Below are 27,733 nucleotides of genomic sequence, written 5' to 3'. Positions count from 1 at the left end.
CAAAATCAGATTTTATTCCATTCTCCCTCATTTAAAATGAATCTTTGCTTTTTTATTTTTTTTTACAGTGGCAATATTACATAAAGGCAACAGGATTAATTTATATACATTAATTTATTTTAACGTTAAGACAATCTGCAAACTCCTTGATGTTACAAAAATTGATTGTTACATGCCTTCTGATGGTACACTTTTTTTTGTCTTTCATTTTAATTGCTCATGACACTTAACTCTTATTTTCTAAATTCTTACAGTTTAATTTAAATCACAAATTTTGTTGTAGTTTATTATTAAGGTATTGGCAGTTTTATTTCCCCCCAAAGGCCATTTTTATTTCTTGGACCCTGTCTGCAGCCAAATTACATGCTGATACCTTGGACTTCAAACAGTAAACGAAGGGGCCCATAGTGTAACTCCCCTTTGAATTACTTACCTGGTGAGAGTATTATTCAAATGAACATACAAAGTGATAAATTTATTTATTTTCACATTATGTTTTTAATGCGGCACACAGGTGTAATATAGAGGAATCACACCGGTGAGAGGAAACACTAGGGCTGTGAGAAGATCCCATGATGCCTTAGAGACCGAACCCCCTAGCATTAGCAAGAACCTCTGGGACCAGTGAGGTTGAGAGAGGAGCTCTGGGACTGGAGCAGCCCTGGACACAAGCTCTGACTGAGGCTATGACAGGAAACACTGGGCCAGACTTTGCTGCAATTTCCTTGGCAGACGTGTCATGAATCTCTGTACCATCATGAGAGGAAACTTTGTGCATCAGTGACGTGCATTAGTGTGACCTGGTCGGTTTTGTCAGGAACCACTGGGAAGCTGTGCGACTGGAGCTGCTATGACACAGAGCTCTAGAGCTGTAGCAGGCTGGGACAGGGACCTGTTACATGACTTCTCTGACCTCAGCAGGTTTAGGAACCTTTAGGGATGCCTACGCTGTGACTTCTGGAGGGCCCCTGACAGGATTTTTGGGACCCGGTTGCTTGTGGCAGGAACTTTTGGAGCGTCAATGTGAGGGACCTCTGGGACCAGTGAAGCTATGAAAAGGGCATCCTGAGACTTTCATCCTCTGTGGGGCCTTGCAAAAACTTCCACCTCAAGCTAAGGAGCCAGACGCAACCAAGGCTTGCCAGCCCTGCAAGACGCAAAGGCTGGAGGGACGGAGGGTCTAACTTAACTAACTAAAACTAAACGAACTATTTACAATATGTACACATTCCTAAGCAAGTACTGTAGTTCCACAAGGTGCAAAAACTACCACCGCAAGCCAAGGTGCCAGATGCAACCAAGGCTTGCCAGCCCAGCAAAACGCTAAGGCTGGAGGGATGGAGGGGCCACATGTGTCAGCCTGCCTGATGCAAGGCTGACCCTCTTTTTCATGACTTATAGGGGGACCTGAAACAGAATGTATGAGCACTGACCATATTGTTGCAGCAGGTACTGAATAGTAACAAGAGGAAGCTGATGTCCATATTGAGAGAATCAAACCAAACCAACAAACAGGCAAAAAATAAACAAACAAACAACCAAATGTCAGTATATACATTTGAGCTTATCTTAGACTTGGTACCTCGAACCAGTCATGGAACAGCATCTCCTCCAAATAAAGCCTCTGTTCTGGGTTGCTCTTCAGGCAACCTCAAATGAAATGGCAGCATTCTGTGCAGAAAGATGTGAAAGATGTATTACCTTCAACTTCACACCTGCTTTCTAAACTCTGAAAGATTCCCGCAATATCCTTTAGGCCATCTTTTATGAAGCCACTGTTTTTCTGTTTTATATGATTAAGAATGTCAGTTGTCCTTCTTTGCTGCAATGAATTTCACACCATCTGAGAAGCCCGAGTGGAACCAGACATCAGCGTCCATCAAGCCGATATCGCCGCTGTTCGGGAAAAGGCTGGCGATCATGGCAAACAGCAGCACGCCCAGCGACCACACTGTTGCCTCCTTCCCATGGTACTCGCCCTTCTCAAAGTACTCGGGAGGGCAGTACATCGCTGTCCCTGAAGGCAAGAGTTTGTCACATGTTACTCTGAATGAAATGGCATTTAATTTTGTGTCACTTCTGATTAAGACACCGTGTAACTGGTCACAAGCGTTTAAGTCCCAAACTACATGTTTAAAAGGTAATCCATACCAGAGTAGGTGTTGTAAGAAGAGCTTTTCAGGAGGTCCCCATACCCGAAATCAATCATTTTGACCTCCAGGGTCTCTGTGTTGACGAGGAGATTTGGCATGTTGATGTCCCGGTGGAACACCCCCCGGGAACAGCACACGGCAGCAGCGTCAATCACCTGCCACATGAAATGACGTGCTAACTCCTCACTAAAGAGGTTGCCGTGATACTGCCAAAAAAGGTGCATGTTGACACAGGGTGAGGGCCGCTCTAGGAACATGATATACTGGTCTGGATTGTCCTGCCAGTCCAGCAACTCTATGATTTGGCAACAGCTGGGGCCTTGATTGGCCATGATTGTCAGGGCCACCTCAAGAGGAACTAGACTGGGATGATCAGGCTAGAAGAAGGACAGTTTTTATGATGGTTAGATGGAAGTGCTTTCTCAAATATGGATTTAGTCTATTGAAATATTTGCTCTTTAAGACGTTATAAATGCAAACAGTGACTGAGTGGAGATGACACAGAGAGCGCAGTCTACTTACAAGGCTGATGTACGGCACATTCTCCATCTTGGCTGCAAATTTCACAGCCACCAGAAGGCCGTCCTCGCACCGGGTCCCCTCAAAGACGGAGCCGAATCCTCCTTCCCCCATCTTCCTGCCGATGGCATATTTCCAGCAAATGTGGTCTATTAAAACATAATTATAGTTATTTTTATTTTTTATTATTTAATAAAGCAGTGTTCTGCAGTGTGACATCATGCTATACTTATTGTAAAACTATTTTAACATGGCTTGTAATTATCATATAATTATTATACTTTGGATTTTGACAGTAAACTCACCCTCGATCCTCGTGATCTCATTACAGTCCAGCTGTCTCGGCAGATGTGATGCATTCACACCTGCTGACAGAGTAACTGGACTGTCCTGATCTTGAGGCTCGTCGTCTTCCATTTGCTGGTCCTCAGCACTTGTGTAGACTTCAGGACTACTGGAAGGAGCCTCCTGATGATCATTGTCCTTTACAGTACAGACAATGTCCTGTAGAGAAGTCTGATCTAAAGAGAGGAAATGAGGAATATCAACCAAAATAATATAAAATTAATATTGCATACACATATTCATTCTTCACTTAGGGGTACTTTTGGCTAGTTTGGAAAAGTCTTTACACTATTTCATCTATATTACAACAAATAAAGCATAAGAAAGCAGTTTTTTGTGATGTGTAATGGGTGTTGTGTTTTTTAATATTGTGCGTAATATTGTGTGTAAATGATTAAGAGACTTTTTTTGGATGTACAGAGCTCTGGTGATGAAAACATGTAATTTACCATTAGAACACCTAATGGATGGTCTGGCGTCAGCGTCCTGGTCCACTTCACCCTGCTCCACCTGCTCATCCTGAGCTCTGGTGGATTTGGGGCGAGACAAACAACAGAAAGAGGCAAACCTCCGGAACCTCCTCTTTTTCTTTGTTTTCTCTCGCCCTTTCTCCTGCCCGCCTCCTCCCTCACCAATACCCACAGGCGTCTCGTCAGGACGAGGATGGACCTCCGCCTTGTGGTCGGTGGGTGTAACTGGTGTATGGGGATTGATCTCATGCATACACTCATCACCTTCTTCCTCCGCCTTTTTTTTGCGAGAAAGTCGCTGTCCCATATTCAACACACGATAAAAACGCTATCAACAACTGTAAACACCGCTGATGATAACTACTCCTTGCTTGCCACAAAGTGAGCAGCTGAGTTCAAGTCTTTATAGTCCCGCGCTACATTCTAAAATGTTAGGTTACTGATGTAACCCCGGTAACCCCAGAACCTCTGATAACATGAAGTGAGGTATCTCACTATTTTCACTATGGGAACGCCTCAGGCGTGACCGTGGCAGTATTTGTTTGGACAATAAATTTAAATATTACCAGACTTCTCTCTAGTTTCAGGAACGACAATCGTTAGGTTACTGACGTAACCCCGGTTCTCTGATAACATGAAGTGAGGTATCTCACTATGGGAACACCTCAGGTGTGACCAATTGCGGAAGCACCAATAACACGTCTGCCAATTATTTCAGACCAATCGCTGCAGCGATCAGGGAGTTCCGCCTCCCTGTATATAAACCGCAGCTACCTGCCGTTTCGTCATTCTCCGCATATCTCTTCTCCGTGCAGTAAAGGCAAGGAGGGCAATGTTTGTGAGATACCTCACTTCATGTTATCAGAGAACCGGGGTTACGTCAGTAACCTAACGTTCTCTTTCTAACATTTGTTCGGTATCTCATTATGGGATATAGACAACTCCCGTATTGCCGATATGCTGACGAAGCAGACTAAAGAAAGAGTAGGTTATTATCTGAGTCATAACTCCCAACGGAGGTGAAAACAGAATAATATGAGGAATTTGCCCCTTAATAACCTGCATTATTCACCCTGACTACTCACTCCCAGGACTGAGTGGGCCAGAGAGGGTTCTGTCACATCCAGTCAATAGAAACGAGCAAATGTGTGCGGAGAAGACCAGCTGGCTGCCGCGCAAATTTCTTGAATAGAAATGCCTCTAAACAGAGCCCAGGATGTAGACATACCTCTAGTAGAGTGTGCTCGTAATCCTATTGGGGGCTCTATATTCACATTGTTGTAACATAACACGATAGTCTCCACTACCCAGTGGGAAAGGCGTTGACGGGAGATTTTTCTTTGTAAGAGAAAGAGGTTTTTCTTTGTAAGAGTCAGCCCACGAGACAAATAGCTCTTACGAAGTGTGCGAGTTCTCTTAACGTACATATACAGAGCACGAACCGGACATAAACTGTGTAACCTCTCCTTCTCTGGGGATGAAAAAGGTGGTGGATGAAAAGCTAGCAGGTCCACTGATTGAACTGCACCAGCATAATCAAACACTTTAGGCACAAACGCCGGGTTAGGTCTAAAAGTACATTTTCGACCCCCCCTGGAGCGAACATCATACATGAGGAGTGAACTGATAAAGTATGTAGCTCACTCACCCTTTCTGCTGTAGTGAGCGCAAGTAACAGAGCTGTCTTAAAAGCGAGCAGCTTTAAGGCAATATTATCAGTGGGTTCGAAAGGGGCTTTTGAGAGCGTGTTAAGAACTACGGACAACTCCCAAGGCTGGACCAGCGGCTTCGATACTGGGTGTAGCCTACGTGCCCCTCTCATAAATCGATAGACGAGAGGGTGTTGGCCAATAGTACCTGCGTTAAGACCAACATGACATGCCTTAATCTCTGCCACACCATGAGGATCACTTGGGGGTGGAGTCTCCACTACAGAGGATTCCCTCTGGACAGTAAATCCGCTCCCCTGTTCATTATTCCTGGAACATGTGTCGTGCGTAACGTCAGGAGGGTCCTGCTGCTCCACATAATCAGTTCTTTCACTAACAAGTGAAGCTTGTGAGAACGAACTCCCCCGATTTATGTAGGCTATCACCGCTGTATTGTCCGTCCTGACCAATACATGATGATTCTTGAGAAAATGCACAAAATGTCTCAGAGCTAGTAACACTGTTAGTAGTGCGGAGAAGACCAGCTGGCTGCCGCGCAAATTTCTTGAATAGAAATGCCTCTAAACAGAGCCCAGGATGTAGACATACCTCTAGTAGAGTGTGCTCGTAATCCTATTGGGGGCTCTATATTCACATTGTTGTAACATAACACGATAGTCTCCACTACCCAGTGGGAAAGGCGTTGACGGGAGATTTTTCTTTGTAAGAGAAAGAGGTTTTTCTTTGTAAGAGTCAGCCCACGAGACAAATAGCTCTTACGAAGTGTGCGAGTTCTCTTAACGTACATATACAGAGCACGAACCGGACATAAACTGTGTAACCTCTCCTTCTCTGGGGATGAAAAAGGTGGTGGATGAAAAGCTAGCAGGTCCACTGATTGAACTGCACCAGCATAATCAAACACTTTAGGCACAAACGCCGGGTTAGGTCTAAAAGTACATTTTCGACCCCCCCTGGAGCGAACATCATACATGAGGAGTGAACTGATAAAGTATGTAGCTCACTCACCCTTTCTGCTGTAGTGAGCGCAAGTAACAGAGCTGTCTTAAAAGCGAGCAGCTTTAAGGCAATATTATCAGTGGGTTCGAAAGGGGCTTTTGAGAGCGTGTTAAGAACTACGGACAACTCCCAAGGCTGGACCAGCGGCTTCGATACTGGGTGTAGCCTACGTGCCCCTCTCATAAATCGATAGACGAGAGGGTGTTGGCCAATAGTACCTGCGTTAAGACCAACATGACATGCCTTAATCTCTGCCACACCATGAGGATCACTTGGGGGTGGAGTCTCCACTACAGAGGATTCCCTCTGGACAGTAAATCCGCTCCCCTGTTCATTATTCCTGGAACATGTGTCGTGCGTAACGTCAGGAGGGTCCTGCTGCTCCACATAATCAGTTCTTTCACTAACAAGTGAAGCTTGTGAGAACGAACTCCCCCGATTTATGTAGGCTATCACCGCTGTATTGTCCGTCCTGACCAATACATGATGATTCTTGAGAAAATGCACAAAATGTCTCAGAGCTAGTAACACTGTTAGTAGTTCTAGAAAATTTATGTGCTTCTCTCTCAGTGCAGGAGACCAAACTCCTCTCACTGTTCTGCCCTCGAACACCGCCTCCCAGCCCGTGAGAGATGCATCTGTTGTGTCACCACTTTCCTTAACATAACAGGACCCAGAGGGCATCCTGTCCTGAGAAAAGACGGGCTCTCCAATGACGAAGAGCGCTCATGCATTCTGGTGAGACGCGCACTCTGTGGCTGAGACAGCTCTGCTGAAAAACCCTGGGAGCCAAAGCAAGGCCAAAAGGTATTTTCGTATACCTGTATGCTGTGACCTGATAAGCAAACCTCAGATATTTCCTGTGAGCAGGAAAAATATCTATGTGAAAATGTGAGTCCTGTGCCCCAAATCCTCCGTTCCCTGAACATCCAGCCTCGAGAAGCCCTTGACGGGCACACGGTGGGAAAAAGCTTGTCCTAAAACCTCTTCATTTCAGCCACACAAGCCGGGATGGCTGGAATAAACTGCCTCGCTGGAGGGAGACGTGACGGAAGTCTCTTTCCATCATACAAATCTCTTTCAGCCCCCGACCCGCCGGTTGGGATGGCCAGTCGATCGATAGTCTAGCCGCGGCCCTGCGACAGACCTCGAGTAGATCCGTGTTCGTCTGTACAGGGGAGGGTGAACTCATATCCTGTGCACTGATTTGCGGGAAGAATAGCATCTTCATCATCGTCATCCTCGTCCTCGAGGATGGCCGACAATATTTCGTCCAGTAATTATCTTCCTCTCCCGCTAACGGATCTTCAAACAGGGGGGGAAGGACGGACGACACCCTCTCCATCATCTCTCCCCACGAGCTGCTGGCCAGGGTTGGACAGAGCTGCCTGAGCGTGTTTAGCGCTCAAACAGGAGATGCAGAGGCCATGTGAATCCTTCGCAGAAATCCACATTCCACAAGCACATGGATGGGGAGGAAGACCTTTTCCTCCGGGGCTCTCCGGCTTTTTTGCAGTGGCCATGGGGCCTGCACTCTCTTCGTACAGTAAGCCCACCACAATGTGACAACTAGTACGGAGCTGTGCTGCGATAGAGAGCTCTCCTTTTCCTTCTTTTTGGTGCGTGGTGAGCGCCCCCAAAAACTTGGAAAATAAATTTAAAACTTAGAGCAGAAAACTCGCCCTGATGCGTTAGTTATCTCACAATAAGTGAAGTCGCTCAACAAACGTTAGGAATGTATTGCGTTTGGGATGTTACCTTGCGGCTCCGACTATAAACTGTTAAGCAAATAATTCCCAAAGTCTGCTAAGCCAGCTTCTGAAAATCTTCACGGGGAAGAGAGCGAGAATGACGAAACAGCAGGTCGCTGCGGTTTATATACAGGGAGGCGGGACTCCCTGATTGCTGCAGCAATTGGTCTGCCATAGTTGGCAGACGTGGTGTTATTGGTGCTTCCGCGATCGGTCACGCCTGAGGCGTTCCCATAGTGAAAATAGTGAGATACCGAACGAATGTTAGTAAGAAAACTCTTGGAATTCTTTTGTCATACTGAGCTGAGAGCAGGAGATTCTAACAGATTAAACAATAATAAAAACAAGAATCTAATGATAAATTATCAAAGCATACACATGTATTAAAAATAAATTTCTGTATATTTTGCATCATGTTTCTCATATATGGTTTACCCGTTTTCTTCATTAACATTTCTATATATGTTATTGTATTATTATTATTGTAATAAAATTTTTTTTATTAGTATTAAATTAGAAAAATGCAAAAAAATGTTCACTAGTGAACTTCTAAACCCCACTGTATATAGTTTACAGAACAATGTTAAATATGAAGTAAAGAAAGAACAAAACAAGACTATTACTGTCACGGAGCTAACCCATGATCATTTATGAACTATGGGCACGTACCCTCATAACACACACACACACACACACACAGAGCAGGTAGCATTACACGGTCTGTTTGCCGGCATTGACATCTGTACACGGACTTATGTAATGCTTGAATTAGACGAAGCTGTGTAGGATGTGTTTGGTGTGTGTTGAGTTAATGTGTGTATTATGTTCATGGGGAACTCTGTACATGTTCAATGTGTTGTGTGATTTAGCCAGTTAACATAACGTGACAGCATGTATAAGTTCTGTTTATACCAATACTCATTGTACAAATAACCATAAGACTTATTCATGGTGTTAAAACATTTATTTGATAGTTTATGCAGATTAACAGATATACTTACTAGCAGTGAAACATCAGTTGCCAAATCTGTGCTGTACAAACCTTGAGGTATTTAAACCTGGTATTTGTGTCACCTGAATAGACTGGTCCATGTTTTCTTGAGGTCAGTAGAAGGGTCCATACAGTTGCAGTGAAACAAATGTATTTCTGGGTGGTCTTTCATGCTTATGTCTTGTGGGTTTAAAACTGTATTGATATTCGGGTCTTGTATGCATTCTGTGTCTGTATGGCTAAAGGTTGTATATGGTAATTGTGCCGGGGCTTACCCATAGAGTGGTACGCTCCCGAGGGCGGGGTTTAGAATGTAAAATGCTGCAAGAGATGTGCTCTGGCGGCAAGGTTGGCGTGCTCGTGCTCCTGTTTGATTCACAATCGCAGTGAACGGACTTTTTAAGATTGTATAGTTTTTATTGTTTTGTTTTTTGTAATATGTCTAACTTGATTCTGGGTACCTTTGCCACCGATTGCACAATAAATGCACCTGCAATGGGACTTTAGTGGACTGGTTACTTTTTACCCCGGCCGCAAAGGCTATTCCGGACAATTACCAATAAAAATTGTACCATTTTGTTCTTTTTATTGTAAACATTTTGCACAAGAAGTTTCACATTTTATAAACACAGATGATGGTATATTAGCAAGTACATTTGACACTTTGTGCCAGGTAAAGTTTCACTTATGTGTGGCTGCATGTTGCATATGGCCATGTAGTGGGTCAGTCAGTTTTTGTAGTGTGCTGATCACTGGTGTGTGTGTGCGGTTGATTGTTCTCGCAGCTTGATGTCCCCCTGTCCTCTTCAAACTGTGGAAGGCAGTAAAAATTATACAAACGTCTCGCTAAATCATCTGCCTCCTCCACCCCTTCACAACTCTTCTGCCAGCTCTGGGGAATGGAGTCAATGCCATAATGTGCCCCTGCGATTGCCCCTGCCATGCAAGCAATGGTGTCAGTGTCACCACCCAGAGCCAAGCTGTAGGATATTGTCCTCTCCAGTCCTCCGAATCGCTCTGGCAGCCCGTCCCGGGGCTCCAAACAATGCAGCACGCAGAAGATAGCGGTGGGCACAGACTGTAAGGCAGCGATGCCATTCCCTAATACAAAGAAAGAGCGTCAACTTCAAGAAAAACAGAAGAATGCTTTATGAATGATCAGATCAATGCTAATCAAGAGTAATCGATACTAACCCAGTTCAGATATGACCTCCTCAATGCTCACACTGTTTCTGTCCATAAGTTCTTTCACTCTGTGCAATCGTGAACAATATGGGAACTCTGATAAATTGAGTCTGTGGAATAAAACACAGTGGCTCGAAATCCATAGACAGTACTATAATAACTGTTCTTAAATGGTCTGTTCACTCAAAAATAAAATTCTGTCTTAATTTACTGCTTCAAATCTGTTCCATCTTCTGTGGCACTCAATAGAAGATATTTTGTATAATATATTTTTTTGTTCATAAAATGAAAGTCATTTGGACAGTGTATTTTTGTATTATTTATATACCATTATAGTATTTATTAATATTTTTAATACATTTTGATATGTTCAGGTTTCATTTTAATTTTAGTTTAGGTTTTGGTAATTTTGTTTTGTGCTTTATTATTATTATCTTAACTTAGCTTTATTTTTTAACTATTTTCTTATTTTCATGTAGCTTTATTTAAAAAAAACAAAAATAACTTTTATTAGTTTTAATAGTTTGAGTTAATGATAACAACACTGCATGGACAACAAAACAAAACACAGTTTAAACATTCTTCAAAATATCTTCATGTTCTACTAAAGAAAGAAAGTCATTCAGGTTTGGAACGACATGAGGGAGAGTAAATGATGACATACTTTTAATTTTTGAGTAAACTTTCCCTTTTTTGTTCTTGCCATGGGTTCACTTACGCTTTAGCATCAAGCTGGGCTTTTTCATCTTTTTCCATCTCTTCCATTTCTGATATCAGTTTGTTGATGAATTCTTTTGGCAGAGCCAAAGCGCCTTGGAGAGACAGATGGACAGCAAGGGCCTGCAACGCTGCCCCATTGTAGCCCAAAGAGCATGAGTGTGTTAACATTGCGCCAAGTCTTGAGTACTGCCAAAAGCAAATGGAAGGACAGAATGTTAGCCTGGGACAGTCCAAATTAGCCTTTCAAATTAAGCATTTAACAATGGTTCTCAACCTTTCTGACTCGAAGGCCCCCCACTCTCAAGCACAATATTCGAACCCCACCTTCCCACCCATATGCACCAACCCGTATTTTCAACACTGCCTATGTAATTACGACAAAGCTTGTTTTCAAAAATTTTCATGAACAGAAACTGGGAATACTTATATATTAAATTACCCACGATTAATTTTGTGTTTCAATAACTGTATGTTCTTCTGTAAAAACAACAATTATTGAGAAAAAAAAAGATTCACTTTACATGCTGATTTATGTGTTTTTAGCATTCTTATTTAGATTTGAGTTAATTATTAATTTAATATATTTATAATAATTGATTAATTTAAATATGTTTAAGCCATCTTAAGGCCCCCAGGTTGAGAACATATGATATGAATCTTCATTATATAAAGTCTAAAGCTTTTGCTGGCTGCACTTCAGTCTTTTTATGACCAATTCAAAATGTCAAAAATATACACCTAGGATGCTTCGAGGGTGAGTAAAATGCAGCATAATTTTCATTTTGCAGTGAACTAACCCTTTAAGTCAAGAATGCCTGAAGTCTACTAGCTTAGATTCGACAATCAGATGACTGTTTACCTTGCAGACATCAGCGCGACTTTTGAAGGCCAGAGCAAAGGGTGCTGCTCTCATGGCACCTCCATTCCCGAAAGAACCGCGGCCGCCAAACTGAGCCTGTGCCGGCTGGAAGACATCCTTCAGATGGGGCGACGCAAGCTTCCGCAGTACCTGTATGACACCTGAACCGTATCCTCGCCCCGGAGCAAGGTTATACTCCTTTGCAAATCTGGAATCAAGTAAGATGATCAGGAAAATCAAACACTTGCTTAAAAGGACTCTTTTAGCCATTTCCAATGATAACATACCTTCGAGCCATGTCTCGTTCATCAAACGCCATCCTGGTGAGGAGTGAATCTGCAACGCATCGCATCATGGCTGTGTCATCACTGTACTGAAGAATTCCTGGGGAAAAAATGAATAAGATGTGTAATTAAGAAACAATTTGAATTTATAGTCAAAAATGTTTAATGAAAGTAAAACTGGTATTTTTTTTGTACTTTTTTTATATAGCAAAAAAAATGGTGCATAATTTAAACGTGAATATTGCCTGGTACCATGAAATCCCCTCAAAATATTCAAGAATAAATATTATTTAAACAAAATATAGTATATTTATGTCACCAAAACGTTACCGCGAAGGTTCACAATTGTGACCCCTAAATGAGGAATACCAAAGAGTTTAGGACATGCAAAAGCTTGATATTTCATTTCAGTATGTGGCCTTCTGATACGGTAATAGTATAGTAATGTTAAATATTACATACACGCGCAAATAAATATGTTCAATGTATAATATAATCGTAAAATACGAAAATACTCACCATCGCCCCGTGTTTCATCCTCCAGAGCGCCGAGATGCTGAAGGACTCGATCTAGAGGTACATCCACGGCGCCTTCAAACTCACCGCCTATACAGTCGCCCAACACCGAACCGACCAGAGCGCCGCGGAACCGGGACAACACACCGGGCGCTGCTATACGCGCCGCAGCCGACATTTCTCTTGCTGTATCTTAATGTAAACACAAGCTGCACACGAGAAATCGATTCAGACGGTCCTAGTGTGATTCTAGCACAGTGACATCTGGGGTTTGTTACGCTGGAGGACTGTTGTCACTGTGTGACCCGCTTCTTACCGCATCACGATTCATCAAACTATCCGCGAATATTATAATTTCCACTGATTCTCTAGAATGACTATACCTAACTTTGCAGAAACGCTTGGTTCTTTTTTATTTCATGCATTTAGTTCGTTATTTAACGACAGAATCGCTGCGCAGACCGCTATGGCGCGCTGCTGTTGAAGTAAGTGATCTACGTTTCCACGCCTGCTGATTCAACAAATTCTAAAATAAATAAATAAAATGATTTAAATCATGCATTTAAGACCATCATGGACAATTTATATATACTCTGTAGTTTGGTTATAACTGATGTACAGTGCAGAATTGTTCTTCTTTGTGGGTATTTGTGAATCTGCGGACCTGAGAATGTAGCACAACATAGGAAGTGGAATTGCGCGTCACGCTACTCTTTGTATGATCTGTATATCATATGTTTATTATTCGGGTTAACGATGAGAACGTGCGAATATATGCTTATATTTATGATATCTACGCTTATAATACGTTTGCGTAGCTGTGTTAGTGTTCAAGAGAGAAAGAGGCGGTAGATTGAAATAACGACGACGTTTTGTCTAAATCAGACGGATCGAGGACATCTCATTCAAGAACGATAAGTAAATACTGGACGCTTTGAAAAACAAGTCACGCAGCAACACAGTCAGTGTAGCATTTATAGTAGCATAACATAGCAACCAAGCTAAGTAATTACTGAGAGTTTATTGTTTTAAGTTAAAACCATGTTTTGTATATTTTGATAGTATAGTATAGTAGGTATAGTCAATTTAATGTCTCCAACAGTGGACCAAGGAGCCCCTAAATGTACACGGCGACCTTTTAAAAATCATATTTTAAACTTTTTGCTTTCGCTTGCAACACCTTTACGTCCTCAGAGAAACTTTGCCGATGGAAAAATACATACATACCGAAAGTTTCTCGGGGGAACGCAGAAGTGTTGTGGACCAACGCTAAACCATTGAAATATTTTATTCCCTTCCCATATTTTTAATTATTCTATTATGTCACTATTTCCCCTTAGGGGCTCCTAGGACCTATAAATAAGAAGTTGTAATCTGTTATCTTTAATAAAATAAAAAAAAATCAAGGCCTTACACATGAAAATGCCTATAGCTCAAGAAACACCCAATTTGTTTAGGCTTCATTGTTTGTTTAATTGCCATCAGGTCTGGAAACGCGCTTGTTATGAATCCCTGGGACCCCATTACTTACACGGTGACACCTGCTGCTAAGATTTTAGCTAGATGTGTAATATCAGGCACCATGACACAGGTAAACTAAGACATGGTTAATTTTGAGATAGATTTTTAAACTGTAATGGTGGATATTGTCAAGCATTTGTGTTATGGATCTTATAGGAGGAGCTAGATGCTCTCCCACGGGATTCAGAAGTCTTTTCCACATCTTTACTTGAAGCTGAGCAGCTGAACAGAATTAGACATGATCTCGATAAGGTTGAAAACAAACTTAATATTTTTTATTTCACCACTTAATATCTTTCTGATTTACAAAGCTTAAAGGCAATGTTCACCCAAAAATTCAAATTCTGTCATGACAGAAAACTGTATGAGTTTTTTTCTTCTGTTGAACACAAAAGAAAATATTTTGAAGAATGTTGATAACCAAACAGTTGACGGTAGAGATTGACATCTATAGAATGGAAAAAAATATTACAAAAGTCAGTGGCTACCGTCAACTTGAGGGTTAGGAAATAATTTAAGAATTTTCATTTTTGGGTGAACTATCCCTTGACATGATTTTCTTTTTTGTCATCCACTCACTTAAGACTAATTTAGATTTAGAGCTGCTGAAGCTGGAAAGAGACGGTGCAGACGTCACTCACACTCATTATCTCAGTAAGTGTTGCAAATGGAATCATGGACATTTGGTGTACACAATTTGTATACTAGAAGAGTGTAATTTTACTAATGACTGTTTTGTTGTAAGGTCAAAGGTTTGCTTCCTTGCAACAGTTCACTTCCCACCTTCAGGAAGTGTTGCGAGAACAGACAGTCCTACGAGAGAGACTCACAAAACCACTGTGTCAGCAGAACCTGCCCATTCAGGCTGATCTTCACAGGTCCGATGCATTTAATGTGCCACTCAAAGAAAGGGGTTTTTGTTCAATATTTTAAATTGTATATTTGTATTGAATTAATTGCTAACAGTATTGATTACTGTTTATGACCTGGTGTACAGATATGTGGTAGAGCTCATGGGGATGGTGGTGGAGTTCATTCAGAACTTGGAAGTGAAAATTAAGATGGTTCAAGCTATTCCAACAACTGACAGTTATCTGAGTAATTTGGTAAGTGTATATGTATTTACAGCATATATGTTTTTTGATTAAACATCAAGAATGTGCTTGTTAGAACCAAAAATATATAGACCTGTGGTGGTTAAATGTTCATATAAATATGTGATATGCTTTGAAACCAGTGTCTATATGTGATTTACCATTAATCTAGCAAACCTGTCAAGTTTATAATATGAATGCATATTCTAACTGTTCTTTCTGAACTCCTCTCCATCAGAACAATGCCAGAACTCAACTGCTGGCTCAGGTCACTGAAGTTGAGAACCTGTACAAGCAAGTTCTTAAGCGACGAGGCCATCTACAGACCAACATTAAAGACATGTCCATTTGATAAAGAATTTCAGAAAATTCAAATATAATGGCACCTACCACTTGGTCAGGATACTAGTGGATATTAAATTAATAAAAAAAGAACTAATCTTCACCTTGTACCTACTGGTTGTTAACAGGCATCTTTAGAGAAAACTGATTCGATTTGTTTTAATTCATGGATTATGTATATACTGCAGCGATATGTAAATATTGAGACATGCTTCATTTTATGTGTTTTTTTCTTTTGTAATTTTATGTTAAATAATAATAAATAAATGTTCCACATTTGAAACCAAAATCTCAGGGTTTCATTGCTTGTAACCAGCATTATGTATTTTATGATTTGTGCACTACATATACTTTCCTTTTGCTGATACCTTAATATACCATCAGTGTAAAATAAGTAGTCAACAGCTTTATACCTGATGTATCAAAACAATTTGGTCATTACTTGCCTGCTAGCTTGATTGTCTGCGACTGCAGTGGGTGATTTTTAGGTGGAACAGCTTAAAAGATTTGATTCTGGCTTTATAATATTTGATATAGCAGGACAAATGAAACCATAAATTCAGCACAATAATTTTTGCTCTTGCTGCTTTCCCCTCTCTTCCATTAAGAGCACTTTCTGTGTAATGATGTGTTTTGTACACAACAGCTCCACCTACAGAACAACAGAGAAAGTAGTTAGTGTGACATTAGACATTCATTTCTAGAGCAGTGGTTTTCAACCAGGGGGCCACAGGATGACTTAAATACGGTGACCGAGAAGTGCAAAACAAATCACAATTCTGAAAACAAAATAACAAATGCAAGTCTAAAAAACAAAATAACAATTCAGAAAGCACAACAACAATTCAGAAAACATTATAACAAGTCAGAAAATACAACGACAAATCCGAAACAAATTAACAAGTCAGAAAACAACGACAAATCAGACAAACCGGAAGAGGTAGGTATAGTTTGAGACAGCGCCATTGGTTTGGGATTACTCACCGCTGACTGGACGAGACATCTGTCAATCAACGTATACAGGAAAAACCAGCCGAAGAACAGCAGTCGTGGTAGAAAGTTCGGCGATGGTATTATAATTTACACTCAATACGTTATTATTGCATACTGTTTTATAATGTACTACAATACTGAAGTGCAGATAATTGCCACTATTTGCAACAAGTAGTATACTTGATAGTAGAAATCCTGCTATTTTAACATAGTGTAAATAGGTATTTGCACTTAGTGTAAATAGCATATTGCTAAAAATACTGCTATTTTCACTTAGTGTAAATAGAATCCATTGCTAATACGAGATTTGAAAAGGGAGAAAAAAAAAGTTCGGCAAAAGACTGGATCGAACCCGGGTCGATCGCGTCAAAATGCCAACAACATGCGCTTATCCATCTGCACCACTGGAGCTGATGATTTACAATCACTTTTAACTAAATGTAAATAGACACCCCGTATTTTTTATTCCCTAGTAAGGGCAATTCATACAATACATTTAAACTGAGCTACTTTAATACCATCTCCGAACTTTCTACCACGACTCTGCTGTTCTTCGGCTGGTACTTCCTGTATACGTTGATTGACAGATGTCTCGTCCAGTCAGCGGTGAGTAATCCCAAACCAATGGCGCTGTCTCAAACTATCTGACTTGTTAATTTGTTTTCAGATTTGTCGTTGTGTTTTCTGACTTGTTATTTTATTTTCGAATTTGTCATTATGTTTTCTGACTTGTTATAATGTTTTCTGAATTGTTATTTTGTTTTTTAGACTTGCATTTGCGTTTGTAATTTGTTATTTTGTTTTCAGAATTGTGATTTGTTTTGCACTTCTTGGCCACTGTACTTAAAAGTATTTAAATGAATAAATTATTATTAACATATTAAAATAATCTAACTAAATTAAAATGCTAAAAAAACAAAATTAGGTTAAACTGAAAATGTGTTCATCAATAGCTATTGTTTTAACTGAAGGACAGTTTATTTTTATTTTTTTTAAAGAACAGTTCTTGAAATTTTTGGAATCACAAACTCAGTTGTGGTTAATTAATTTGATTATTGTGCTGGGCAATAGGGGCCTTTCAAAAAGGTTGAGAACTAATGTTCTAGATCTAGACTGAAATGCATTGAATAAACCAGCAGCTTCAGTGCTTGAAGCCATGGTAACACATTGAAGTGCACTAACCTGGAGCTTTATCTCATGAATCTTGCTTTCGTTTCCCTTCAGACTGTATCCATGCTTTTTCAGAAGACTTTCAATGTGCCTTAATAAGAAATATTAAAGTACGTTCAGAAAACAATTTTACTTATGATTTACTTATAGTAATGATTGTGGCCTAATCTAAGTACTCACCTCTGCACGTCACCGTTGGGTTCCAGTGCATAACGCTCCTGTAGAAAATGCTGTAATTCTGGGCCCTTTGCATCTAAAGTGCTCAGGGCCTTACAGGCAGCAATGCGCACACTGGGCTCCTCCTCATGGTGTACAGCCCACATCAGCAACTCCTGGAGAGCTGGGTTCATCCAACCTATTTTCCCTAAAGCTTAATTTATAGAATAATAATTCCTTGATGTAATAATAAAAATTGTAACATTCATTATTAGACACAAAATGAATGAATGAATGATGCATTTATATAGCACTTTATTGTGTATTGCTGTACACCCAAAGCGCTTTACAATCATGCAATCATACAAAAATGGCTGCACATTAAATTATTAAAGGAAAAGCTCACCCAAAAATTTTAATTTGTTGAAAATGTACTCATCCAAGATGTAGAGGAGTTTGTTTTTTTCATCAGAAAAGATTTGGAGAAATGTAGAATTACATCACTTGCTCACCAATGGAGCCTCTGCAGTGAATGGGTGCCGTCAGAATTTGAGTTCAAACAGCTGATAAATCACACAATAAAACAATCACAATAATCCAAAAGTAATCCACACAACTCCAGTCCACCAATAACGTTTTAACTTTAAAACATTACTTCTTTTGAAATCATCTGTTTGTAATCCATAATAATGGTTCCTCCAGTGAAAAAGTTCCCCCTGTTGTCCTCTCACATCAAAATCCATTGCCATTTGTTTATAACTGTTTTGGATGGTTTTTGCTTGTAAATAGTGTTTGATTTGATTTCTCTCCTGATTCAGATGAGATGACGTTATGGATAATATGGATAGAGGACTTATATTTTAGCTGGAAGCAATGGTTTGAAGTTAAAAACAGATTTGTTTACACAGCTTTTCACTTCACAAGACATTAATTGATGGACTGGAGTTGTGTGGATTACTTGTAGATTATTGTGAGGTTTTCATCAGCTGTTTGCACTCTCATTCTGACGGCACCCATTCACTGCAGAGGATCCATTGGTAAGCAAGTGATGTAATGCTAAATTTCTCTAAATCTGTTGCGATGAAGAAACAAACTCATCTACATCTTGGATGGCCTGAGAGTGAGTACATTTTCAGCAGTTTTTCGTTTTTGGGTGAACTCTTCCTTTAAGTTCATTCTCAAGCTTACCATCAATTGCTTCCACTTTCACCTCCCATAATGGATCATTCTGCATCAGGTTAATTAGCTGATCCAGGACCTGTGAACATGTTTTATGTGGTCATTCGAGTGAACCCTCAATTTCTTTTTCACAGTCTTTTAGTGTCCATATACCATCAAAGATCTATTGTGCATCTGCACAGCTGCTTTACTTCCTCACCAACTGGTCATCCATCATTAGAGATGCTGCAGTCAAACAAGCTTGTTTGCGCACAGCCACAAAGTCATCATTAAAGCACCGCAGGAATGTAGGCAGTAGCTTGGGTGTCATTATATTGAGCTGACCAATGAAGATCAGCGCTTCCACCCGCCAAGCAGTTGGACCCTCCTCCAGCTTCGCACTGTGGAGATATTGCATGTTAAGAAATAACTGAATCCAAACCTTCTGATGTGTCTGTTGGGTAGAGATAGTCACCTCAGCTCACTGTGCATCTCTCTGGCTGCATCCATTTTACTCAGAGCCAGCGCTGCAGCGTGACAAACAGCACAGCTCCAGTCGTTCCACATCATATATATCAGTTTGTTGCAAAGATCCTGCATGAAAAGCAATTCTAGTATTTTCTACAATCATTAGAGAAATTAGATAGGTAGAGAGCTGTTTGAAATGTGCAAAAGAATTACATTGCGATACCTTGTTTATTGGACTTCTGAGCTGTGCAATGCTAGTACAGGCCTGAACTCGTGTTCTCCAGTTAGCGCTGTTTAACTCTTCTGCCAGAAGAGAGCGCACTAGTGTCTGGATGGGAAACACCATGCAAAAGTTTGAGTATAAAATTATTTTTTTTTTTTAAGAAAATAATACTTTTATTCTGTCAGGACCACTATCGTCAAAGATGACTGACACTTAGCATACAGTTTGGATTGGCGGTATGGTTCTGTTCTGGGCAAGAACTCCCTGCGCATCCATGCAGCCTAGCATGGATGAGAGCAGGGAGAGCAGCGATAACCCCCCAGGGTAAAGAGAACAGAACCAACATGAATGTATTGCAGATATCATTAAAGTTCAAAAATGTAATGTACACATTTAGAATTAGTCTAATTCAAAGGAGAATCAGAAGGCTGAATCCTGACAGACAGAGGAGGAGTTGGGGATGGAGGAGGGTAATTAGCTATTGAGCAATGCGGAAAATGCTGATAATACTGAGGGACCTTATATATGAATGCTTAGATAGGTGTCGTATTCCTATAGGTAGATGGGGATCAGCTGAGAGTCAGCTGATGCGAGCTTGACTAACGTGACCTGCCAGAACTAACGCTTACGCCTGATTTGAGCAAGGATGCATTAAATTGATCAAAAGTTACACTAAAACCATTTATAATGTCACAAAATTTTTCTATTTCAAATAAATGCTGTTCTTTTGAACTTTCTATTTATCAAAGAATTCTCAAAAAATCATGGTTTCCACAAAATTATTAAGTGGCAACACTGATAAGAAATTCAGCAAATCAACATACTAGATCAGTGGTTCTCAATTCCAGCATATGGTCCTGGTCTGCATATCTGCACAGTGTTCTTTGCTCCCTACTCCCCTGAGCACGGGAAATCCGTTGAAGTTTACTTCATTTCGGAACATTCATTCACGGATTTGCACTGCGTCACGGCCTGCAGCGTCTTCACAAACAGATGAAACTTACTAGAGAAGTGTGACGTAATATACCTCTGTAAATAAATACCATTTATAATCACGTCTTGCACACTTTAATACCGTTTGAATGGAACATATACGGTCCCTTCGAACTGTAATCATGGCGGAATATCCTGTGATGTCCACTTCGCAGGGCACTTATGGTCGAATAGAACAAACGTCTGAAGTGATAAGAGGTACATACAAAATGTGCAGAGCGGTGGTACATGAGCACTGGAATTGAGAACCATTGTACTAGACTGATTTCTGAAGGATCATGTGACTGGAGTAACCATCACAGCAATAAATTACATTTTTTTATATATTAAAATAAAAAACTATTTTAAATTGTAACTATTTCACAATATTGCACTTTTACTGTGTTTTTGATCAAATTAATGCATCCTTGGTGAGCATAAGAGACTTCTTTCAAAAATAAAATCTTACAAACCCCAAACCTTTAAACTGTGGTGTATGAAAATTGATTTTATGTGAATTTGATAAACTAGTTTACCTAGTGCATGCATAAATCATTTTTCTTTTACTCAAAAACCACTGAGAGAGTCACTCACAGTCTTGCTGCTAATGTTGGAGAGTAGCATCATAGACTGCTCGTGATCTGAAGGAGCGTCTCTGAGAAAGTGCTGTGACAAGAGTCTCTGTATGACAGCTTGGCTCGTATCACCGTCTATCGCCAAGCACTGTGCCGCCACCCAGCTGTCTGCACCTGTGCCAGAAGGGTCTGAGTCATAATACATGATGGTCATTTCGAGTCAACAGTAGAAAAGACTGCTTTACCTGTCACATTAATGTTTGTTGTGATGTTAATTAAGCTTATTTTAATTGACATTTTTAGTTTCAGGCATTGGTATCCTTCCACAGACCTTGCTTCAAAGTGCTTTGTAGTATGTCTCTGGTGCGTGCGTTAGGTGTCCTCATGGCATACTGGCACACTGCAGCAGCCATCTGAACTCTCTTCACTGGGTCATCAAGCACCAAGACAATGAGAGCCTGCAGCTCCTGAGGATCTGCCTTCAATTGGCATCCCTTACCATGTTGACCTGAGCAAAGAAGGAATTAGCTGTCACTTTTTGTGTAATATTATATACTATTATTAATTTAATTTAATTTAGTTAATGCTTTAAAAGGGTTAGCATTATATTAAATTATATTTTATTATATTATATATGCATTAATTTGGTCAGAGATACAGTAAACAGTAATATTGGGAAATATTTTACAATTTAAAATTGTTTTCTATTTGAATTTTTAGAAGCCATTTCTTCAGTGTCACATGATCTGTTAGAAATCATTATAATATGCTGATTTGGTGCTAAAGACATTTCTTATTATTATCAATGTTGAAAGCAGTTGTGATGCATACTATTTTTGTGGAAACTTTTGATGAAATGAAAGCAAAATGCAACATTTTTATTAGTGTCAAATTCTTTGCTGTTGTTACTTTTGATTAATATAATGCATCATTGTTGAATAAAAGTATGAATTCTTACTGACCCCAAATTTTTGAATGGTATATTGTATATTATTATTTATTTTGTATGCATTGAAAAATGTTTTTAGCTGACAGATTAACCTGCTTTGCCAGGGTCAAGCTCTTCTTGTGGTCCATTAACTGCTCCCAAAGCACAAGTTATGATGGCCTCCAGCCGCACTGGGTAATTAGGGTCACTAAGAGCCCTTTTTAGGCCCTCGATGGTCACTCTCTGCAAGGGCAACTCTAGATGAAACAAAATAATGATTTTCCAAAAGGGGTTTCCATGTGAGCAATCGATGCAAAAACAATAAAATGTATGCAGGTATCCAAGGTGCTTTCCTGCAAATAACGCACACTGGATATTTATAATTCTGTTTCACAGCTAACAAATCTCAGCAATGTCTTTTATAAGTGTATTACTTAAAGGTGCAATAGGTGATTGTCTTCAGAAACATTGTTATGCTGGTTGAAAGTCGGGAAATCCATTAAAGTTTACTTCACTTCGGAACATGGGCTGGAATTGGGAACCGCTGATGTAGCCTATTGTAGTAATGTTGTCTCTGGTCTGTGAGCGTAAATGCGTTCAGGGGGCGTGGCTTGTTCGCTTTCAGTGCTATCAGGCTAAAGTTAGCATTTTCCAAGATCTCCTACTGCACCTTTAATAAACTTAATTAAAGAGCAATTTCTTAATATATTATAAATATAACCATTGATAAGATATTCAGAGGTATAGCACACAGAGCTGAGAATGGAAACACCTACTGATGTTGCAGGCATTCCTCCATTGATCAACTGCATAACGAAGTGTGGAAAGTTCAGCCACAGACTGTTTGGGCATCTCAGGATCCTGTCTGCTGAAGTCAGGAGGTCTGAGACCCTGCTTGAGGGTAGAGTCAATTTTGGTAGGTTGATCCAACCATCTCTGCTCCGCTTTTACAATTCTACCAGTTCCTGCTAAAGCAAATGGATCCAGAAACATAAATATTTGAGCCACATATGAACCTTTCAACTTTCCATGTCACATTTTTAACACTAATACTGTACTTTCAACTGTAAGTAAACCGTCACATTCAAGATTCATATGTAAGTCTACCTGAGTAGATCTCCTGTTCAGAGACGTTCTTTGTGACATGACTGCCGGCACTTGGATTCAAGATATCCTGTAGCCGAGGGGCCTTTGGGATCTCAATGTGCTTGGTGGTCACAGTGGTTGCTGTCTTATTTAAGTGGTTCTGCACATCTGTGCTTACTGGAGAGAGCACATAACCAGGTATCCTGTTAAATAAGGACAGACACCACAAAAACAAAACTATGTGAAATACAGTGTGGCTTCGGCCTTGGGACTAAGTGAATGCATTAAAGGGATAGTCCACAATGAAAATTCTCTCATCATTTACTCACACACATGTCGCTACAAACCTGTGCATTTTTTTTCTACTTTTTAACAATTTTTTGGTGGACTGTCCCATTAAGGGTGCCATATTTAGAAAACCATTTTGATTAAAGTAATAGTACTACCTGTGTTGTTTTCTCAGTTGTAATAGTTGACTCCTCTTATTTTGTGCAAACTCCTGCCACCTGCTGCTTTGGGCTTCCCAGTCCTCTGTAGAGGACTCCTTCAAATAGGTGTGCACATTCAACACCCTGAACGGTTTTGTTATTCTAAACGCATCATACATCTTGCTTTGATCACTAAGACTTATGAAAGGTACCTTATTGTTCACTGCAGGAGCCTGTACTAAAATTCTGCCTTCTTCTTGGGTTAAACAGTTGATGTTGCAGGGTATTTCATTGTTCTCATGCCTCTTTATTTTCTTTAATCTGGTACCTGGTGCTAAGGGGCCCGTGGCATGGAAAAGCCAGCTAAAGTCAGCTTTTCTGTATGAAATGGCCCCCATCTCGTCCATAACTTCATCGGAGAAAGAAAGGATCTGGCTTGCATTATTCAGAAGCTGTTTGTACAGATGGTCCTCTCTGAGCTTGCTGTGGTGCTCTGATCTCCATTTTGCATGCTGTAAATTCATGATTCTCGGTGAGGTCTTATGGGAAATTGTCTAAAAAGGAAACGATGATCAAACAGAAATTGATTATTTGATTCTTAAAGCCTGCTGGCTTAAAAAAAACCCAAAAGAAACCAGGATACCGTTTTACATCACTACATAAAAAGAACCCATTGAAAATGATAACGGGAAAAAAATTATATTAAAAAGTACAAATAAAAAAGTGCCACGCTATTATGAGAAGTCACCTGCCGACACACTGCACAAATCACGTCCCCACTCAAATCTCAGCACAGAGCTCTAGTTGAAAAGTTTCAAAGCAGTTTATATCAAACAAGAAAAGAAAAGCAGGTCGCTGACAAAGGTAAAGTTACTACAGCTCTGGCAGCTCTCAAATGTTGGCATAGCAACAAGACGCGCTTGTTTGGCTGCAGAGCGACTGCCGTGGCTGCCTGACGTGAACTCATCAGGAGTGGACATTTGATTCATCCCAGTGAGTCAAACATTTTGAATCCGTTCACCAAAAAGATTCATTCACTAATTATTAAGGGAGAGTAGGTGGCGACACGTTTATATGTTTTTATGTGCCATGTGAATACGTCATTGCATGATGCATTCGCTTTGTTAAGAACAACAGACTTAATAAATTGTAAAACTTTCAATAACGTTTTTACGTCACAGTAATTCGGTCATCATTCACTTACATGCATAACCCCCAACCAAAAAAAAACAACAACAAAAACTCCCCTCACTCCTTGTTGTGAACGAGATTGGCTCAAAAATGAACGAACGACATAATTCAATTCACTCACGAACCAGATGTCACGATATTTGGTCGTCCTGTTTTTTGGAGGTAGGAAGACAATCACTTACGTGCTTTTAAGTTGTTCACGAAACATATTCATTTAATAGCAAGTAAAACAGTAGCTTTCTGGTGTAGAGTCCACAGTAAGTACCCACTGATGAGGTTTGGGAGGTTTTTATGTCGGTAGATAGATAATATGAATGAACAAATCACATGAATAAAACGTTTGGGAGACATTTTCATGTTTTAGCATTGGAGCAATTTTATTTTGCACTATTTTTTAACAGTCACTGCCATTTCAACAGCATTTCTTGACTTTCTCACATCCATACTTCAAACATACAGGTCAGGCCATAACATGTAGTTTAAAGGGGGATTGTTATACGATGAGTCTCTCTCATTTGATGAGCCAGTGTAATTCAAATGCAATGTCTTCTGTTACAGAGACATGCACTAATAATATACCAAGGAGTGAATGACCATATTGCTGTTTCTGGGAACCTCCTTAGAGGGAGAGTTTCCAACAAGCTGCATACATAATTACTTGCTTCTTTGAAACAATGTGAGCAAATTGCCATGGAACCTTTGCTTATGTAAACCAGACATCAAAGACAATTCTTTGATGCCCAACATATTCGTTCAGTGGATTAGCATTAACAAAATAATAATTATAATAATAGTGAAAATGACAGCAATAATAATAATAATCTAGTATTGTGTATATATATATATATATCAGTGGCGTTCCGTCCATATATGCTCCGCATACCCAGGCCATTTGAGAGAATAAGTTAATGGGATAATTAATATAAACATGATTATAAGTTGATCCCTTGTCATTTGAAATGTAACTTAAAGCTTAAAGAGTTAGGAATAAGTACGTACAATTATTTATTTGCCAAACAGCAGCAATTTTCTTTAAAGGGGTCATATGATGCGATTTAAATTTTTCTGGAGTGTTACAAGCTGTTGGTGCATAAAGAATATCTGTAAAGTTGCAAAGACTAAAGTCTCAAATCCAAAGATATATTCTTTATAAAAGTTAAGAGTCAACCATGCCTACCTAAAACGGCTCGTTCTAACACGCCCCCACATGTCTATGTCACGATGTGGGAAGATCTGCATAATGCCGCCCAAATGTTCACGCAAAGAAAGAAGGCGTAACTTTTATTCTCGCTGTAGTATTGTTGCTGCCGCCATGTAGGAAGGCGCTGTGTTTCGTTGTGAAAGCGAAACTACTTTGTTTGGTCTTCCAAAAGAGGACGATATCTGCTTCGTCATGCCTGGAGCTGATCCGTGCTGGTCGCTGAGGAAATACATAAACTTCGCGCTGTCGATCGCCGGATCACAATGCACTGGATAGCTGGCCAGTCAGAGCACACCTTGCTTTTCAGACTGATGAGCTTTGAAAAATCGACGCGTTTCAGAAAGGCGGGGCATAGAGGAGAAACAATAATGTACAGTATGTGGAAAATAATGTGTTTTTGTAAGCTTAAACCACATAAACACATTTAATTACACCAAATACGCAAAATAATGTTCTTTTTAGCAACATCATATGACCCCTTTAAATCTACCAGTTGCGGTTGCTTCTGGGCGAGCGGATTCTCCGCAGCTTTCTCGCCTCTGCTCTGTTGCTATGACTCGTCAGGATTACAGCGCGTTCTCAGTGATTTGCTGGTCTGCAGCAGATTTAATGCGCGAGGTAACGTTAAGCTGTTCGCGAAGCGCTCGCCCAAGCGGAAAAAAAAGTGCTGTTGCTGTCAGATCTCGATTGCCGAAAATCACATTGTGTTTGATGCAAAACCAACTCGACTAAATCAAAAGAAAAAAAACACTAACTGTATATTTTTATTTTCTCAAGCAAACCAAATGTGAAAAGTCCACTGAAAACATATCTTCTTACATTTTTGGTCATAGACAACGTATGTTGAAGATATACGTTATTGTTAACGTTATTGCCTAAGCGGCAAATTAAAACAAACAAACAAACAAAAAAAACCCCCCGTGGGCTAGGCCTACATACAATTTTAATAGCCCAATAACAAACATCATATTGTTCCCTTTGTTTTGCGTATGCTCGTGTCGCTTACAGTTAAAGTCCTTCTCTGATTTTGTTGTTGTTTGCAAGGTTGCAACGTTACTTTGCAATATTTTAAATATTTTTGGGTATTTTGCATGGTCTGTTATTGGAGTAGTGTCACCCGGGTGGGAGTTTTAACTCCTATATTCACTCACTGGGAATAAAAAAATAATTTAGCTGATGCAGAGAGACATATAGACAAGGGGAATCCCCCCATCTCCCCACCCTCTGATTACGTATCATAACATAACTACGTGTAAACCTTAGCCTATTTAGCGGTTTTTACTTGGAAAATCAGCTAGCCTATATTTTTCTTGCATTTGAATAATGGATAAACTTGAAACGATAGAAGAAAGATTGGATACTTCTCCCCACCCTCTGATTACTTATCATAACGTAACTAAGTGTAAACGTTATTTGGCGGTTTTTACTTGCATAGCATTCAAATAACAATGGATAAACCTGAAACGATTGAAGAAGGATTGGAGATTAATTTCATTTACAAATAAGGTAGGAAATGTGCATACTTTTAAATCGACACCTGCCATGGTGTTTCTGAGCTATTTGCCATCCGTGATCCCTTTTTTGAGTGTCCTAAAAGCCGATGGGGGGTCTTATTCAGCATTCCCGGTTAAAAAAGTCACCGCTCGCCACTGATATATATACAGTATATATATATCTACAGGGCCGTTTCTAGGCATAGGCGAGCTAGGCGGTCGCCTAGGGCGCCACCAGCTGAAGGGGCGCCAATGAGCGCACGTACTGGCAC

General features: G+C 40.1%; 4 protein-coding genes across 6 annotated transcripts; 1 reads left to right on the top strand and 3 right to left on the bottom strand.

Moving 5' to 3' along the window:
• Nucleotides 1-1,537: 1,537 nt before the first annotated feature.
• On the bottom strand, nt 1,538-3,795 carry LOC107674063 (serine/threonine-protein kinase pim-1-like). Its single transcript, XM_016467922.1, has 6 exons — nt 3,467-3,795; nt 2,978-3,193; nt 2,676-2,821; nt 2,152-2,530; nt 1,841-2,017; nt 1,538-1,671 (listed from the first exon to the last, which is right to left on the bottom strand). The coding sequence occupies exons 1-6, from the start codon at nt 3,792-3,794 to the stop codon at nt 1,652-1,654; spliced, it is 1,266 nt and encodes a 421-aa protein (XP_016323408.1). The 5' UTR covers nt 3,795; the 3' UTR covers nt 1,538-1,651.
• A 5,693-nt stretch (nt 3,796-9,488) lies between these two features.
• LOC107674064 (poly(ADP-ribose) glycohydrolase ARH3-like) lies at nt 9,489-13,928 on the bottom strand. Its single transcript, XM_016467923.1, has 7 exons — nt 13,877-13,928; nt 12,466-12,671; nt 11,950-12,046; nt 11,663-11,870; nt 10,802-10,989; nt 10,093-10,193; nt 9,489-9,999 (listed from the first exon to the last, which is right to left on the bottom strand). Exons 2-7 carry the CDS (start codon nt 12,638-12,640, stop codon nt 9,623-9,625), a joined length of 1,146 nt encoding a protein of 381 aa, XP_016323409.1. The 5' UTR covers nt 12,641-12,671; nt 13,877-13,928; the 3' UTR covers nt 9,489-9,622.
• haus2 (HAUS augmin like complex subunit 2) lies at nt 12,476-15,439 on the top strand. Of its 3 annotated transcripts, none has more exons than XM_016467926.1 (7): nt 12,476-12,522; nt 13,948-14,053; nt 14,140-14,235; nt 14,568-14,637; nt 14,729-14,861; nt 14,981-15,089; nt 15,316-15,439. In XM_016467926.1, the coding sequence occupies exons 2-7, from the start codon at nt 13,967-13,969 to the stop codon at nt 15,427-15,429; spliced, it is 609 nt and encodes a 202-aa protein (XP_016323412.1). In that variant the 5' UTR covers nt 12,476-12,522; nt 13,948-13,966; the 3' UTR covers nt 15,430-15,439. The 3 variants fall into 3 exon arrangements, with proteins under 3 accessions (XP_016323412.1, XP_016323411.1, XP_016323410.1); XM_016467925.1 differs by lacking the exon at nt 12,476-12,522 and adding an exon at nt 12,711-12,947; XM_016467924.1 differs by lacking the exon at nt 12,476-12,522 and adding an exon at nt 13,034-13,380.
• A 499-nt stretch (nt 15,440-15,938) lies between these two features.
• heatr4 (HEAT repeat containing 4) lies at nt 15,939-24,100 on the bottom strand. The gene is made up of 13 exons (XM_016467919.1): nt 23,595-24,100; nt 23,170-23,351; nt 22,839-23,030; nt 22,176-22,319; nt 21,466-21,642; nt 21,154-21,323; nt 19,588-19,692; nt 19,372-19,490; nt 19,117-19,297; nt 18,927-18,996; nt 17,763-17,952; nt 17,595-17,673; nt 15,939-16,071 (listed from the first exon to the last, which is right to left on the bottom strand). Exons 1-13 carry the CDS (start codon nt 24,098-24,100, stop codon nt 15,979-15,981), a joined length of 2,208 nt encoding a protein of 735 aa, XP_016323405.1. The 3' UTR covers nt 15,939-15,978.
• Nucleotides 24,101-27,733: the final 3,633 nt, after the last annotated feature.

The sequence above is a fragment of the Sinocyclocheilus anshuiensis genome, unplaced genomic scaffold (assembly GCF_001515605.1).
Source record: "Sinocyclocheilus anshuiensis isolate Anshui unplaced genomic scaffold, SAMN03320099.WGS_v1.1 scaffold544, whole genome shotgun sequence".
Classification (NCBI taxonomy): domain Eukaryota; kingdom Metazoa; phylum Chordata; class Actinopteri; order Cypriniformes; family Cyprinidae; genus Sinocyclocheilus; species Sinocyclocheilus anshuiensis.
The sequence above is the reverse complement of the archived record's forward strand: the minus strand, read 5'-3'. Positions and strand labels throughout refer to the sequence as shown.